Source organism: Trachemys scripta, chromosome 11, assembly GCF_013100865.1.
Source record: "Trachemys scripta elegans isolate TJP31775 chromosome 11, CAS_Tse_1.0, whole genome shotgun sequence".
Classification (NCBI taxonomy): Eukaryota; Metazoa; Chordata; order Testudines; family Emydidae; genus Trachemys; species Trachemys scripta.
The window spans coordinates 68,693,853-68,711,455 of NC_048308.1; the positions used below are offsets into that span (position 1 = coordinate 68,693,853).

General features: G+C 40.5%; 1 protein-coding gene across 1 annotated transcript in view; it reads left to right on the forward strand.

Annotated features, from left to right (window-relative positions):
• The window catches only part of IQCA1 (IQ motif containing with AAA domain 1), a 149,118-nt gene extending 132,351 nt beyond the window's left edge, over window positions 1–16,767 (forward strand). Inside the window, exons 16-19 of the mRNA XM_034786437.1 lie at window positions 3,852–3,938; window positions 8,478–8,655; window positions 12,146–12,384; window positions 16,155–16,767. Coding sequence (XP_034642328.1) covers window positions 3,852–3,938; window positions 8,478–8,655; window positions 12,146–12,384; window positions 16,155–16,295 — 645 coding nt within the window. The 3' untranslated portion in view covers window positions 16,296–16,767. The remainder of the gene's footprint in view (window positions 1–3,851; window positions 3,939–8,477; window positions 8,656–12,145; window positions 12,385–16,154) is intronic.
• Window positions 16,768–17,603: the final 836 nt, after the last annotated feature.

A 17,603-nucleotide genomic window follows, 5' to 3' on the forward strand; every position in this document is an offset into this window, starting at 1 on the left:
CACTCTATGCATCCGAAGAAGTGAGGTTTTTACTCACGAAAGCTTATGCCCAAATAAATCTGTTAGTCTTTAAGGTGCCACCAGACTCTTTGTTGTTTTTGTAGATACAGACTAACACGGCTACCCCCTGATGCTTTATTCAAGAGCTGGTAGAAAGTAGGTTCACTCACTACCTTGTTTTCAGTTTGTTATATTTCCCCATTGTTGAAGCTAAGAACAGGGGTGCCAAAAGGAAGAAAAAGGTAAATGTTATTTAGAATAAAAGTGGGCCCATAGCCTAGTTAGCAGTGCAAAGTGCTGCAACAGGTACAGGTCCCAAATTAAGCATCGGCGCCACCTGAGGAAGGAAAATAAGTGCCTCACATCTCTCTAACAACCCCAGTGCTGAAACAATATTGAGGGGATGGGGATCTGGAGGGAGTTGCCTTTGCTAGAGGAAAAGGCCCTCGTGGGATCCCAGAGAATACCCCTCAAAAGAACAGGGTGTTGTATGCAACTTAAGTGAGTGTGCCCATACACAACATAGCATGTTTAGCGGGGGATGTTCAGAAGCACTCGGCATTAGCCTAACTCCGTTCCTATTGATGTAAAGGGGAGTTCACTATTGACTTCAAAGGAAACAGAGTTATACCATGGCCTGGTACTTTTGGAAATCCCCACCCTTGTTCTCCACATGGCGAACTGCAGAGCATTATCCACTATGTCAGGTAACAGGTATGGAACATGTTTTCCCGTAACCTTTCCCTGGGCATCAGAAAGACTGAACTGACTATCAGCCCTAGTACAACTGATTTACCTCAGAAAGCGAAAATACCCATAAGGGACTAGTCCCCCTTCAGTGTTCACATGCAGTTCCTCTTCGTATTAACATTAGCAATTAGTGTAAGCATCAAGGGAGAAGTGACCCGTCGCAGCATGTGATTGAACAACTAATGGGAGTCACACAAATATAGCGATGGCAGAACAGACCCCTAAATGAAAGAAATATGGAAAAACCCTTGTATATCAGGCAACAAAGTCTAATCTGTGGGGTGTGCTGATGTGTATGTGCATATCCTATAATTAGACTAAATTAACAGAAGAGTAAATTGTAGCAGTTAGCCCCAGTCCTGAGTAGAGGGCAGGGAGGTAACCCTCTGCCCCAGGGAAAGCACAATCCCTCTGCAAACTCCCATTCACTGTGGTCTCCCTGGCTCTATACTCAAGGGTGTAGGGAAAGAGCAGTCCATGAGCTCCTCTGTGCTTCGGAACACAAGCTGTCCCTGAGGTGACCATAAAGTGCTAGATGACAAAAGGTTTGTTAGTTGTGTAGAGCTTGCTGAGGATTTGGGGATCTCTGGATAAAAGGTGCTAGATCATACAACCATAGGGTTAGAAGGGATCGCAAAGGTCATCTAGTCTAAGGTTTTTCAATGCATGACCTCAATCCCAGGCCTTGATTCCCTCGGCTCCTGAGAAAGAGAACCCAACCCCTCTTATACCCTGATTGGAGCTAACAGAATCTACCTGTTAGTATGACTCAGCAATGGTTACATTGTAGGTCTCAAAAACAAGTCTGATAACAAGATGACTCAGCAGAAGAGCCCTGCATCCCCAAATCTGCCATTCAGCTCCAATACAATAAAGATAACAGTCTGCCATTCTGCTACAAAATAATAAAGACCACATTTTCAAGAGTGCCTTCTAAATTTATCCCAGCAGTGTGTGCGCAAGTTTCAGGGTGGCCGAAATATAACGTGAAAATGTAGAAACCAGATTATTTGAAATGTGGCCTTATTGTATAATTTTATACCTTTAGCCATTCATCCAAGTTATTTACTCCATATGCTATTTGATCACTCTTCACACTTCATCTCCCTAATTATACATATGGGTAAATAGAGATGCAGATATCTGCCTATCTGCACGCATGAAATTTTGGCAGAGTTCACATATAGTCATTTATCATCCAGTCTCTTTATTTTAAATAAATCTTCAGTATTATAACTCAACATTTTAGCTCATGCCTTCCAAAATGAGTGAAGATTTCCATTTCCTCCATTAAAACAGTTCTAGTCAAGTAACAAACTTGACATTTTCCAGAATTGATGGATTATTTCCACCGAAGTATTGCATGTCTAAAATTGCATCACTTCCTTTTGGAACCATCAACAGTGAGAAAGGGCAAGCATACGTTTAGAAATCCACTTAACGACTACTTTCTACTGTTGGCTTTTTTTGTGCAGCTGGAATGCCTAAACCCAAGCTAACAGTACTTTCAAAAGAATGTTTATTTCTAGGGCTGGCCGGAAAACAACAATTCCATATCTCACACACAAAAATTTCAAGGTTTTGAAAATTGTTTTTGTTCCAGTGCAGAATGTGAGACCTTTCACATTTTTACATGGAAAAAAAAAAGAAAGAAAAAGAGTTGTGCTTGATAGCCTGATCGTTAGGGCAATCACTTGGGATGTGAGAAATCCCTGGTTCAAATCCCTCCTCTGCCTACTTTGGAACTAGGGTGACCAGATGTCCCAATTTTATAGGGACAGTCCCGATTTTTGGGTCTTTTTCTTATATAGGTTCCTATTACCCCCCCATCCCCTGTCCCGATTTTTCACATTTGCTGTCTGGTCACCCTATTTGAAACAGGGACTTGAACCTGGATCTCCCACATCCCAAGTGAGTGTAACTCCTGGAATGGTCATTAATCATACATTAGCACAATGCAGACAAGCGTCTAATATTTACATCCCCCTTTCCAGTAGCAACAGCTTCACCTGAAGAAGTGGAATGGAACAAGAGCATGGCAGAAAAACTAATCCTAGTTACAATTTACTCATACAACCAGCACGTCCATCCCGGAGCGATCTAACAAAGCTAGGACAGCAACAACTGCAATGGGATTAATACTTGGCAGCAGAATTCCTAAACCACTAGGGTTACTATAGCAATAGGAAGTGCAGTTATGAAAAAGCCTGTAGCATTACTGCCATCCTGCTGTGAGCCAGAGGTATAGTACATCCAAGTTTTGATGTAGAAAACACATTAATATGCGCACCCAAACTTAATGTATTGTCTTAGTTCTTAGCTAAGCTGCTAATTGTGCGATGCCTGATTTCACTCCTGCATGCCTGAGCAATATTGATGTAGTTGGTGTTGGTCCTGCTTTGAGCAGGGGGTTGGACTAGATGACCTCCTGAGGTCCCTTCCAACCCTGAGATTCTAGGATTCTTGTGAATGCTGACATTTCACATAAGCCTATTTTGCTTAAATACGTCGTGTAACGCTGCAGTGCAGGCCGCTTGTTGCACAAATAAAATAGATAGCACGTCACAATGTACTAGGAGTTTGGTATCGAATGTAAGCCAAGCGATTGTAGCAATTAATGTGAGATCAACATATTGGCCAAAATTTTCAAGCCATGGCTCAGTCCATTACGTTAGATTCCTAAATAAAAGAGGCGTGATTGGCCAAAAAGTGCTCAACAATAAAGCCAATGGCAGCTACAAGCACTCAGCACTTCTGGGGGACGAAAACAGTCTATTTTGATACCTAAATGTGGATGTAGAATCAGAGTTAATCTAGGACTAGAGATCATCTTTTCTGACCTCCTGCACATCACAGGCCACTCTACCCCACCAGTTATCCCTGGATTAGACAAAAGCAGTACAGCCCTTGGGAGATTAAACTACTGTGTGCCACAGGCAGAGACTAGGAGGGACCACAGTGCACCAATATCCAAGGCTCGTGCAATGGCAAGGGAATTGATTTGGTGAGATATAGCCACTATAATAGTAAGCGCAGGCACGGCAGGTTTGAAATTATAACCATTTTAATTAACTTAATATATTTTCTCTCATTTCCCCTAGGTGGCTAAGCAGCTACAGCCTTCAGTCATCTGGATTGGAGATGCAGAAAAAACATTCTACAAAAAAGTGCCAAAGTCTGAAAAAGAGGTGAGGGGCTCCTGTTTGATTTCTAAACCTATAATAATTTCACATACCATAGTAGACCTGACCCAAAGGAACCGGGGCATTTCCCAGTGTAACATGTACCACCACAACCAGACCTGCCAATGCTCACTTTATAATAGCTTGCCTCACTTTTACTTTTTTAAAGAAAGTCTCATGACCTCTCACAAGCTCTTGAAGAAGTCACCTCAACTGGCCTTATTTAAAAGTAATTTGCCCAGTGCTCATGAGTGCTGATGGCACAGCAAGAGAAACAAGAATGAAAGAAAAATGGGAGACCTAAAAAAGACAAAAGAAGAAACTAAGACTTAAGACAAGCTTAAATTATTCAGCTTTATTTATCAATAATAAAGGAACAAGGACAAATCTGCATTGTAAAAATCAAGAGAATAGGCCAAACAGTTAAGTTAACAGATTTTTATTTACCTCCTGGAATTCCTGTTTTAATTACTTTCTTTCCTTTCCATAATCAGCAATTTCCCACAAGTAAAGAAAAGAAAAAAAGCAATGCAGAAACACACTGTGTTTCGTATAAAGCAACTTGTACAACTGCAAACAGGGTCACATGTGAAATACTCATTCAATTCACAAAGCTTTCAGGACTTTAGCCACAATTGATTCTTTGAGTCTATGTCAAACGGAACCATTTTTTAATTATTTTTTTTTAAAGGTAGCTTGTATTTTTTGTCAGGACACAAATGCAATATTTTTAAGATACTGATGACATACTAACTGTCTTAGATTAGCCTGTCATTTTACAAGCTGTTTAGAGTGCTTATTTTATGACTTGCGTATATGGTGATTGATGCCCTCTGGTGGCTGACATACCATACTGAAAGCAAATAATTCCCTAATTCTCAAATCTTGGTTGCAACTACTATTGTAAAGAAGATTGTGGGACAAATACTGCCTTGAGTGTTCATAGCCTTTGTCTACTGGCTTCATTAGCAGCAGTCTGTGTACATCTAAGGACAGAATTTTGCCCTGATATAACTTCCAAAATGCAATGCTAGGGACAGTTGTATAAATTACACTCCGATCTGTTCACATTTAGTGGAAATTCACGTATTTCCTTGATTGAAATAGATGGGCTCCAGGACTGAGCTCACTTGTCTCTAGTCCCACTGCTACACAAATAGCACAAGCTGTATCCAACATTCTGAACCAGCTACAGGAGTCTATAACAAGCAGTCTGAGCAGGCCTCAATAAGAGAACCCCCAACAGTAATGACAGCATAGGGAAAGAGGAATCAAGGAAAACAGAAAGCAGAAAGGTAGCTGGAGATGGTAAGCTAAATTCTGCCTTGGGATACAGACAATGAGAGCCAATTGTGCACCTTCCCAGCCAATGATTTTGGGACAATAGGTTAGATTGTAATAATAGAAAACGTTATATTATGTGGAAGGCCCATTATAAAACTGGCCTCCATTGCCCTCCTTTCAGGGTCAGCCCTTTCCTGCCTTCCCAGAATTGACAGCCAGACAGTCAAGTATTAAATCAGTCATGATAACCCAGTTGCTAATGGTGCAAGCAATACAGTCACTATCTTTCTTCAGGAACCTGGGGCACCTTCACAATACACCCCACATTCTCCAATCCAGATTTGGAGACAGCTGAAAGCCGGGGTACCCTGCTCAACAGCCTTTCTTGCTACAGACATTTTTCTTTTAAAGTGAATGGGAGTATTATTAGCTTTCAGTATATATCCCTTCAATACAATGGACATACATTATTTTCCAATACACAACAGGAGCTGTAGACACACTAATGCCAAAATGGCTTTCTAGGCTTCACACTGGAGTGGCGAATGTAGGCAGTGTTGTGGGGTGGAGGGTTGGCACTAGTACAGTCATTTAGATTTTAAAAATAAGATTCCTACATGTAACTGACTCTAGATCAATGGAAATACAGAAAGCTACTACCTCGACCCAAAAATAGATTGCTCAAAATGTAATGGCTGAATTAGGACTTACCACAAAGACTAGGGGAAAGAGCAGAGGAGAATTTTTTGTTGTTGTTGGTTTTGGTTAATTATCTGACAATTCCTGTTGCCAAGACACCCTTCCCAGTAGAAGGATGTATTAGCGACCTATAAACCAGGAACTCTAACCGGCACTAATAGTTTAACCTCTACCATTTATTTCAGTGAAGTGCTAATTTTGGAGCCTAATTAGTGCCATTTAATAATGATAATTCTCTCAAATAACAGTTTTCATTTTCAAAACACTTTACGCACATTAAGGACTCCTTCCAACAACCTTATAAGATAGGCAAGTAAAAATCCAAATGACTCCCTAAATACTGGGCAGTTGTGCAGCTAGTGTGAACTCGCTACAAACCCTTTTTAACACAACTATGTGGAGCCAGTCCTCACCAGTAGCACAAACTTTTATTTTAAGAAGTGCTTTCAGTGATACTCTGACTAGTATGAACAGGGCCAGAGAAGTGAAATCTCTCACCAAAGGCTACCTAACTAATCAGTGGCAAAGCTGGGGTAAAGAACTCAGGAGGTTGTTGTTTGAAGTCCTTATTTCAGACCACTAAACTGTGTTGCCCACTAACACTTCAGTTCTAATATTATTAAGCAACAGTAGGACACGCATGCTGCAGCCCTGACAAGTTGATAACAGATAAGGCTCTTCCACCTTAATTGAATTGGCTCATTAGCACTGACCCCCCACTTGGTAAGGCAATTCCCATCTTTTCATATACTGTGTATTTATATCTCTCTACTGTATTTTCCACTCCATGCATCGGATGAAATGGGTTTTAGCCCACGAAAGCTTATGCCCAAATAAATTTGTTAGTCTCTAAGGTGCCACAAGGACTCCTCGTTGTTCAGACTCTCAGTGTGACTTTGAAGAATGACTTATATATTCTCTCTTTTTCTATATTTTATCTAACTAAACTAGAGGAAAATGATATTTCCTCTTCTCCTTGATTGTTCGGAGTTTTCTTTCATTTCTAATTTCTCATCCTTTGTACTCTTTAATCCAAAGAATAGGCACTTCCCTTCTTTCAGCAACTGCTGGTACAAGCAGATGAAAACCTTTGCCTGGCAAGGGCATTCACAGGGCAGGATATAGTCCATCCTTGAAACTCAGGTACCTCGGAATACATAGTCTCCTCTATATTAGCACTATGGAAGGCTGAGTCCAGAGCTAAGTGAAGGTCTCCCATGTTGCAGCCTGACATACAGTAAAAACAAGGAGACAAAGTAAAACGTTCAAAAGACCCAAAAGTGACTTGGGAGCCTAAGACCCATTGACTTTCAATAGATTTGGGCTCCCAATGCCTAGAGGCCAGATTTTTAAAGGTATTTAGGCACCTAATGTGATTTTCAAAAGTATCTAAGCACCAAACTCTCATTGGTGCACAACACCCATTGAGGTCAAAGTGCTTTTGAAAATCCCTTTGGGTGCTTAAATACCTTTAAATAGTGGGCCCTAAGTGTCTTTTGAAAATAGAACTTAGCCTCTCAAATCACTTAGGCCCTTTTAAAATATTTACCCTAATCCATTGCTTTGCAGAGCTGATTATTTTGTATCTACATGCATCAGTTTATGAATTTTAAAGATACAGTAAGACCACAGCAACATATAAACACTGCAGGGCCCTGCTCATTAGTGATATAATATCTATGATGAAATATGACTTCAAACTATTGCAAATAAATAAGTACTAAGTTTACACAGCCAAGTGTTTAAGTTTATGAACTTGGAGCCTTGCTAAGCTAAAACCAGGGCAGAATGCGAGGAACCCACTTATCTCGTTGAAAACACAGCTGCTTGTTTGTAAATCTAGATCTCCAAGATACCAGAGCAAACATTACAAATCCTAGCAGTTTTCTTGGTATTGAAATTAACCAAGTACACTGATATTATCCAGCTGATATTAAGGGATTTAAAAAAATAATAATAAAAGAGCTAGCTTCCTTCCTGCCTTTCAATTAGTCAGTGCCCGCAGATGAAACAGGGAAACACTGGAAGTCAAAAACGTCACAAATTCATAATAGAAATTAAGTGCTGACTCAACCTGCAGTAGCCAGACTTGACCCAGGAGGCAAAAGCTTAACTTAGTCCCACTTATGCTGAGTATCTCTTCTCTTTACACTAAGGCCTGGTCCCCACTAAGCCCCCACTTCGGACTAAGGTACGCAAATTCAGCTACGTTAATAACTTAGCTGAATTCGAAGTACCTTAGTCCGAATTTACCGCGGGTCCAGACGTGGCAGGAAGGCTCCCCCGTCGACGCCGCGTACTCCTCTTGGCGAGCTGGAGTACCGGCGTCGACGGCAAGCACTTCCGGGATCGATCCCAGAACATCGATTGCCTGCCGCCGGACCCTCCGGTAAGTGAAGACGTACCCTAAGTGTAGGACAACAGAGAGCCATAAAGCTTTCTTTATATAGAGCATTCAGAAGGTGTTATTTTAGGACAGTTATTTCACCTGCCTAACTCTAAAGGATGGGTGCTAAGATTTCATTTTTTTCCCCATGTATATATATATATCTGCTCCTGAAGATGGAACCTAAACGTCTGAAAAAGAATCTCCCCAAAATCCTGAAGAGTTTGAAAGCAGAGGACAGAGTCCTGGTTGTGGGGACTACCCAACGTCCCTTTGATGCCGACCTCCGACCTTTCTGCAGAGTTTACAAAAAAATCCTCCTGATTCCCAGGCCAGACTATGCTTCAAGATTTGGCAAGTATATTAAATCATCATGGCAGATCAAGATCAGCTGTTTATATGAAAACATGCTAAAGCAATAACATGCCACAGAAGGGATGCCTTTATCTGGCTATTGTCAAAAATATGATTTAATCTCAACTCATACACTGTGTGCGCCTAGGCACCTGAGATTTTCAGTTAACATTATGGTATAAGACAAGCTAAAATATATATATATCAGTCTCATAAAAATGAAGAAAAAAGTTTTGTTCTCCGGTGGCTGTACTTCATTTTATGTATTTAGGTTTAAGATACATTGAATCTGGACTTGGACTATTGTTTTTGGCTCTATAAATGCCAAGAACCCATCTGGGTGCTCATTTTTATTTTAACCCAACTTTTTACAGGAAGTCGAGTCTGACCGGCTGTTATTTCTAACTGGGTTCCACATTTTAAAGAACATAATTTAGGTCCTATTCATAAACGGTTTCATTTTTGGAAGATTGGGTTATCACTATCAAAAATCCTTTTTTTTTTTTTTAGGTTTATAGATCAACTTTAAGATTCCAAGGCAAAGTTGGCAGATGCCAGAAAAGTCACCATTAAGATTTAAGCCCATGTATTATCTTCAACAGTGAATTTCCTAGAGTTGCTTGTTATTTACCCATTCACAGTCATACATTGTGGCTATCAATTCTGTGAGCACTCACGCAATTTAAAACCACAAACAAGAATCAAACAGACATTTTAAAAGACTTGCCAAACTCCACAGCAATCTGCTCCCCAACATTCACTCCTAAGTCCCACTAGCTATTGGTAAGATCACCTCTCTTCCTTTGATATCTTGGCACAGCTGTGGATAGCTGCCTGATTGGAATGGGAAGGGGCTGGTAGCAGAGCATTCTCAATTATGTGTTTTCATCTTTTGAAATCACTTCCCCATGGTTCAGAAGAGCCCAGACTTGGTGACTTTCAAAACCACAAAGGCTATTTAGGTTAATTTAGGTCAATTTGGGTTGAATTACAGACTCCAGGGAACTTAATAGACCAATCAGTCCCCCTTCATACTCCTGAAAAAGTCTGGAATGAGGTGCTGTGGTGAACTAGAGGACTAAAACTAAGGATCTTTCATCAGACTCCTCACTGAGGATATCCTGCCACCAATCCCCTCCTATCTGAGCCGGGGGCTGTTAACATAAGCACCTCAGCTGCTCACAATTGCTAAGACAACAGACTTTCTTCATACTGTTTTATCACTTGTGGTGGAAGTCCCAGGCAGAATTAAAACAGAATTAAAACAAACCTCTTAAGTCCCAGCTGTACCACAATTAGTCATGTTGGGGTACTCGTTTACAACATGATTGTGCCGCAAACAAAGTACACAGGACTGCATCATACATGTACCAAATTACCAACTCATACAACAGCTCTGTGAAGCTCAGCGTTGTACCACCATTCAGAAGCTTGCTCACCGCAGTTTGGTGCACGAAACAGCAAATTTTTAACTGTGTTAAGGGCTAGTCTGTTGCAACTCTGTCCCACATGCCATCATTTCCATAGTGCAGATGGAACTCTGGCCTCTAGACAGGACCAGACTGTATAAAAACAGTAGGACACGCATGCTGCAGCCCTGACAAGTTGATAACAGATAAGGCTCTTCTTATGTTAGGGGAGTGAGACATGGCTAGGATGTGGAGAAGGGAGATGGAAGAAAGTGAGTTTGAATAGTTCAGATAAGCCGCTGGGCGCTTAACCGCCATTTTATGGGTTTTACTCATCATTCATTTAGAATCCAAAGGAGAGTTATAACCAAAAGGGATTAAATCATTAATCTTAGCATGCAAAGAAAAGTCATCACCGTCTAAATTTTAAGGTAGATAAAATTTGGCCCTTAATTATTTAACCCTGCCCCTTTAAAATTATCACCCACATTTTCACCAAACAGTAAGTTTATTCTTGAGATCAGACCGACAAACTGTAGGAAATCTTGCAACATTCTAAAGTGCTTTCTTGGTGCCAACCACCCTTAACTCCCTTGCTTGAGGAACTCAACACCTATCATGGCCAGTCCCCCGGTTTGAGAGTCCAATCGAATTTTTGTAGCTGATTTCTAACAGCCTTAAAACACCAGACATTCATAACTACAGATGCCCAATTTTCACATGTAGCCTGTAGCCCTTCTACTTTTCTACAGTACAAGATCTTTCATTTATACCCCATAGGGGTACAGCAAACACACAATGGCAGTCATTACATCTGGAGATCTGATATTAGTCATGATGTGCATCAGTTTCTCATCTTATCCATGATCCTCGCCTGCAGTGGAAGCTACGCTGCACAACACACGGAAACACAAAATAAATGTTCACCGCTGCATGTATCAATTTCCCTATTATGAATCAGTGATTCAGCCAATAGTTATTGAGAGTAGGTATCAATCAAGTTGAAGAACACTGTTTTCTAGAATGAAAAACGAAGTCAGTGGTTATGATTAAAAGTCCATAATATCTACATTACAATAGAAGGAAAGGTGAAGCAGTTTTTCTCTTACACAAAGACCATTACTAGATGCTGCAACAGTCTCATAATTGTAACTCTCCCCACGCATATTATTATGCCATGTACTGTGTCTTCAAACACAGATCACTCATGTGGCACAAACTGCACTACCATACTACACTACTACAATTTCAATCCTCTATATGCAATTTGTCTGTCACTATTTTCACTTGTTTTACTTTTCAGACAAAGAAAATATTTTTTAAAAGACTTTCCAGGGAGACATGTTTAAGAATCTGTGGAATCTATGGTGGTATAAGACTTGTAATCAGCATGACTTTGGGATATATGCATTACCGTGCAAAGGGTGAAGGATGTTTGTCTTATTTATTATGATATTTTTGTGGCACCCACAAAGTGCTAGGTGCTTTCAAAATCTGAAAAATATGGTCCCTGTCCTCCAGAGTTTGCAAGCTAAAAGACAAAGGCATGAGATTAATGCACCGTAGTATTTACAGACATAGCCCTACGCCTGCAAAGACATACACATATTATTTTAAACATTGTCCCCAAGTCTTTGGAGGCTCCAGGCCTTAGACACCTAAAGTAGAGTAGTGAGCCCTTGTTCCTCTCATTGACTGCAGTGGAAGCTACCGGCTAAGCACCTATTAAAATCATGCCATGGATGTAAGTGTCTAACTTTAGGCACCATGGTTTAAAAATCTGGCCACATTACCTGAATGCATATATACAGACACACACAGATATACACAGAGTAGATCAAAATATGCTTATTTTAATAGTGTATTTCCCCAATATGTACAGGGTGCATATATAAATATCTGTATATATATAAAATCAAATCTTTTGGTTTTGCTGATTGTACTGATGTCCTATGTTTTCATTTTCCTTCTCAGAAAGAACCTTAGGTTCAAAGTGATTAGCCAGGTCACTCAGATTGCTTTTCCAACTCCTTAATACTTGTTTTTGGGTTTCTCTTCCCTCTCCTGCTGGTGATGAACAGTCTTATGGAAACACATCATCCTACAGAATGGAGGGGCTGTCACCAAATCATTGAACATAAGTTGCCTAGCAAAGGTTTCCGATGGTTTCACCCAGGGACACATCGTTTATGCAGTGCAAACTGTCCTCAGTGAACGACGCCTCAGGCAGATGACTAACAAGCCACTGACAGCTGCTGAGTTCCTGAGTTCCCTGGCCAGGCAGGACCCAGTGTACAAAGAGGAAGAAGAAACGTATAAGGTGAAATTAACATCTACGTAAACAATGCTCGTTTCACTCTCCCTTTCAGTGTTCTCACTCACCTCCCACAGGTGTGTCCTCTAACTACAACCAAAATATGACCTGCTACAGACTAGTAGTAGTAAGCTGCATCTTAGAACGTGTCTGCACCTGAATGGGATTGGTGCCGAGTGTCTCACTGGGTTAGAGCCATTGTGTCTGCTAATTGCTCATGCTGTCCTCTCCGCTGTACAAGAGCCCTACCACATACTGAGCAAAGGTGAAGGCAATGGATGTTGAGAGTACCTCGCACCGTTCCGGACAGGGCCCTTACACTGCAACCAATAGCAGAGTGTAAGTGCCTCTCTCTGCTGCTCATTTCTCCTACATACACACAATCAAATATTATGTAGGCCAGAAGGGGGAACTTTTAACAGCTGTCAGTGCTGCACTCTGATTTTCTTTCTTTACTTCTCCAGCAACAAGCAGTATAGAGTTCCCAGCAACTTCGACACACAAAAATGACTGAATCACTGATCGCCAGTCACCTGAGTCTAAACTCAGCCACTGGTTGGCTGGTTGCTCTCATGAGACATTTACATCTCTCTCCAACGTCTAATCTCAGCTTGGTGCACACATTCCCCCAGTCAGTTGAACAGTCTCCAATTTCTATTCAGAAACATTTGGCTCTATGAATATTGTCAGTACTTGTATTATTTGGCATTTTAGTCTTTTTGCTCACCCTTACTATCTGTCCAGTATCTTACCTCAAGGTGTAATTAATATTTCAGTGTTGTAACACAGCAGGAAAAATTCATTCCCAACTCCAAGAAGCAATCCACTTATGCTCTGAAATGTGAGGCCTGATATTTGTTGTTTCTTTTTAACTGAGGGCTTGTCTACATTACCCGCTGGATCGACGGGCAGCGATCCATCCAGCGGGGGTCAATTTATCACGTCTAGTCTAGACGCGATAAATCGACCGCCGAGCACTCTCCTGTCGACTCCGGTACTCCACCGGAGTGAGAAGCGGAAGCAGAGTCGATGGGGAAGCGTCAGCTGTCCACTTACCACAGTGAAGACACCGCGGTGAGTAGATCTAAGTATGTCGACTTCAGCTACGTTATTCACGTAGCTGAAGTTGCATAACTTAGATCGATCCCTCCGCACCTCCTCGTGTAGACCAGACCTGAGCTAGTGAAACAGCAGATGTTATTCCTATAAACATAACTGGACAGCACAAAGTACGCTGACAGCAATCAAATAATTTTGAATCTAGCTAAAATATTTCCCCCACTATCCTGTGGCAATGATTTCTTTGCATTAACTATATCCTTCTTTCAAACGTATTTCCTTTTACCTGTTTTAAATCTGTTTCCTTTAAATGTCAGGTAGTGTTCTTGTGTCATGGCACAGAGGAACTGATTGCCAAAATGGCCTTCACTGTAACATTCAGAGATCACTCTTCGCTTTCTTTTTCACATGAATTAATTGAAGTCTTTTAATCTCTCCTCACATGGAAGCGGCTGTCCCCTGAGCCGCTAATCATTTTCATTGCTCTTTGCTGGACCTTTTGTGTTGCGTTGTCCTTTTTGAAGTGAAGTGACTAAAACTTAAAGCAGTATTCAAAGTGAGGATTAGTACACTGATGAATCTTTGATTTCTATTCACCCTCAACGTGAATCTCCCCATTTGACATGTGGTTATGTTCTGCCACTGTACCCAAAATGAATATAAATAATGGGAAATGGTGATAATAGGATTTCTTAAATTCAGTTATATACACTCATTTAAAAAGGGACCTAGTCACTGCACCTGTTTGATACAAAATAGTTAAGTAGAAACAAACAGATCACCTTATTGGATCAACCAATGATCCAACATCCTCTCCCGGACAGTAGTCAGTACAAGATACTTCAGAGAAAGATGCAAGAAAACCTATACTGATAATTATAGATCAGCATGCCCCCAGGGGAAGTTCTTTCTTAACTCAAGGAAGTCATTTGTTGGTTTATGCCCTGAAACTTCAGGGTTCAAATCTCTTAGAAACAGAAACCTAACTGTGTATCTTCTTATTCATTAGAGAAAATCTAATCTAGTTTGGATTCTTGCTAAGCAGTTGGCTTCAGTAATATCTTGGAGCAGTTCCACTAGTTGCAGAATCTGTGAAGAAACTGTCATGGGAACATGCCAGTAAATAGGTTAATAATTTAATTAAACTGAATATACAAAAGTAAGGAAAAGGAAACAACAGATGACACCAACAGCAGTTCGTGTTGGTCCCACTTTCAGCAGAAGGTTGGACTAGATGACCTCCTGAGGTCTCTGCCAACCCTAATATTCTATGATTCTATGACACTGGAAATCATTAACCCCACCCTGCCACATAAGGCAAGGCCTTTGCTAGCAATATGGAGTGCGGGTTGGAGTAGGTCTCAATATTCCCTCACATTTACCACGTGCTGCCACATCGTTTAGTTAGTCCTTAATAAGCTGTTCCTAAGAGTTCCATCACCATGCAGAATTTCTTCAGAGAAGTCTAACAGCCCAACAGTTTCAAGGTGCAACCCTTCAAAAGTTTGTACTAGCCCACAATATATGTGCACCATCACTAGACCTTTCTGCCCCACCCTCACCCCCAGTACAGTAAAGTACAGCCTAATTATTCAAACCCACCTAGTTTTGGGTGAGATTTTGTATAATGCAGAGTTAGCAGAGTGGGTAAGATAGAGAGGTTTGAAGAATAGGTATTCAGTTAAATCAGAATAGTTAGATTGTGCATCACAATATTATAGCTGTTCCACAGCCAGTTGGCCATTTTGCTACTGGTGCATTTTGTTTACCCGTTTAAGGCATTTAATCCACAAGACACTACAAGCCCCAACAGAGTGAACACCATTGTGAATGGAGATAGTGTAGGTATAAGTGTGGATGGAGAGGAGTAGAGATAGATGGGAGTTGACCTAAGTAGGATTCTGAGGTGAGAGGCAGAAGTCAAGACATCAGGATACTGGTTCTTAGGCTTCTGAGAGGGAAAAAGCCAAATTCATCCCTGGCATAACAAAAGAGATGAATATAGTTAATAGCTTTTTCATCATGCACATCAATATCTAGTCGCATCTTGAGCTGCAGAATGGACCATGACATTGTTAATACAGACACGCACACTTCAAGTTTGGGAAAAGGTTATTTCCTATGCACAAGTGATTTTCAAATATTACCAATTCAGCCATTTTAAATTATTTTAACATATCCCAGAGAGGTCTGGTTGCCATTACAGTCCAAGAGCTTTGCAAATTTGCAAAGCAACCAAAACAAAACCATTTACAAGACACAGGACTATGAACAAGCACATGAAATCAATAAACAGCTTTTGAAAAATTATGATTTAACTTTCCCACTGAAATTAAAAACAACTGAACAGATTTCGAGAACTACCAAAAAATAGGCTCTTTATACTGCCAAGTTGCAGATCAGAGGTAATTTTGACAAGAGCTACATACCCTTGGAAATAGGGTTGATCATGAAGTTCTAACACTCCAATAACTATAGCAACACAAGTGGCACAGCTAAGTGTTCATGTTAATGAGGGACTCGGAAAGCAGATGATTGCTACACTTCTTGTTATAATGGTGTTCTCAAGAGTTCTAAGGATCTTGTTTCAGCTTCTCCACAAGCCAACCAGAATTGTAAGGTTTTTGTTAGGAACACTTCATCGTACATGCAAAAGTTACTTAAATGTTCTTTCATGCTTTTTTTCCTCCCCTCTCACCACTTATTTGATTCTCCAGGTTTGGTATGCCAAGACACCTCTGGGGAAAGCACGCGCCAGAGCACTGATGGAAGGTGAGGAAGTAGGAAAAGGAAAAGGAAAAGGAAAGGATAAAGGGAAAAAGAAGGGAGGAAAGAAAGGGAAAAAGAAGAAAAAGTAATTTATTTCCTTGAGGAGATCTCATCTGGGAATACATCACAAGAAGTATATTGATCCATTTCTCTGAAGAGGGATGAGGACATTAGAGACAACATACACAAAAATCTGTGGCCACCTCCGGAGGACGGCTATATTTCTAAGTGTGTTTCATGAAAAAAAAAAAAGTTGCAAATAGGACGAGACACCAGTGTGACATTTAACTCCCACAAGATTAAGAGCTAATGACCACTGACTTTCTCAAGCATCATTTATTCTAAAGAGTTTTTTAAGAATTACTTAGGACTGTATCATACCATCAAGTTTTTAGGCAAAACTCCTTATTGATTTCAATGAGGAATTTTGCTTAAAAACTGATGTCGTGTTAAGAGCCTTTAATTATTTATTTTTATGTTATTAACCTAGATGCTTTGTAAAACTAACTGCTTTCCATACCTGTATGTCTAGTGTATTCTAATTCCCAATAAAACAGTTATAAAGGCTCTTTTTAATTTTTCTCTGACCACGGGCTGTTACCAAGCACTTAATGTAGGCTACCATAGGCTGACCAACATTTAGTTACAGAAGCATGTACTTATTCACAGGAGGACCAGCACAGCACTTCATCTTTCTACAAATGTCACCATGCACAAACATTCAAATGTTAGCTCATACACAGAGGAAATTCACTTGAATGGCGTTTATTTCAAAGAGTGTTTGTGAATACTGTTTGGTGATATTTGACTAGCTCAAACCACAGTGCTGCAATATTCAGGTTGCTAACACTGTAAGAAGATTTAAAAAAAAAAAAAAAAAAAGATTGGAACTTTAAGAAGCCATGGAAATACTTCCATTGGTCCTAGGTTTAGGCTAAATTTGGCCTGACCTGTACTAAGCTTTTCAAAAATATGCACACCTTATAGCCCTCTTCTGCAAAGACTTCCATTATGCACCTGAGCAATTCCATTGACTTCAACGTAACAGATCCATTGACTTCAGTGGGACTTCTCATATGTCTGACATCGTGCATGCACTTCAGTCTTTGCAGGATCGGGGTCGTGGTTTGTGTATGTATCAGCTTGTAGCAGCAGAACCTGAAGCTTCAAATGGCCTCATCTCTTCCTTTCAGGGAGACCCCAGAGGCTTCTGACAGACAGCCCTCTAATTGTTGGCTCCCTTGGGCATTTGCTATTGTTGTCCTTCTTGTTTAACAGCTAGAGTGTGGCGAGTCAAATAATGAAAGCATTTATTCACGAGTAACTTGTTTAGGGAATTGACAGAAAAAAATCCTTAAATCACGCACTGAATATGACTTGATCAACAGAGTAGTCAA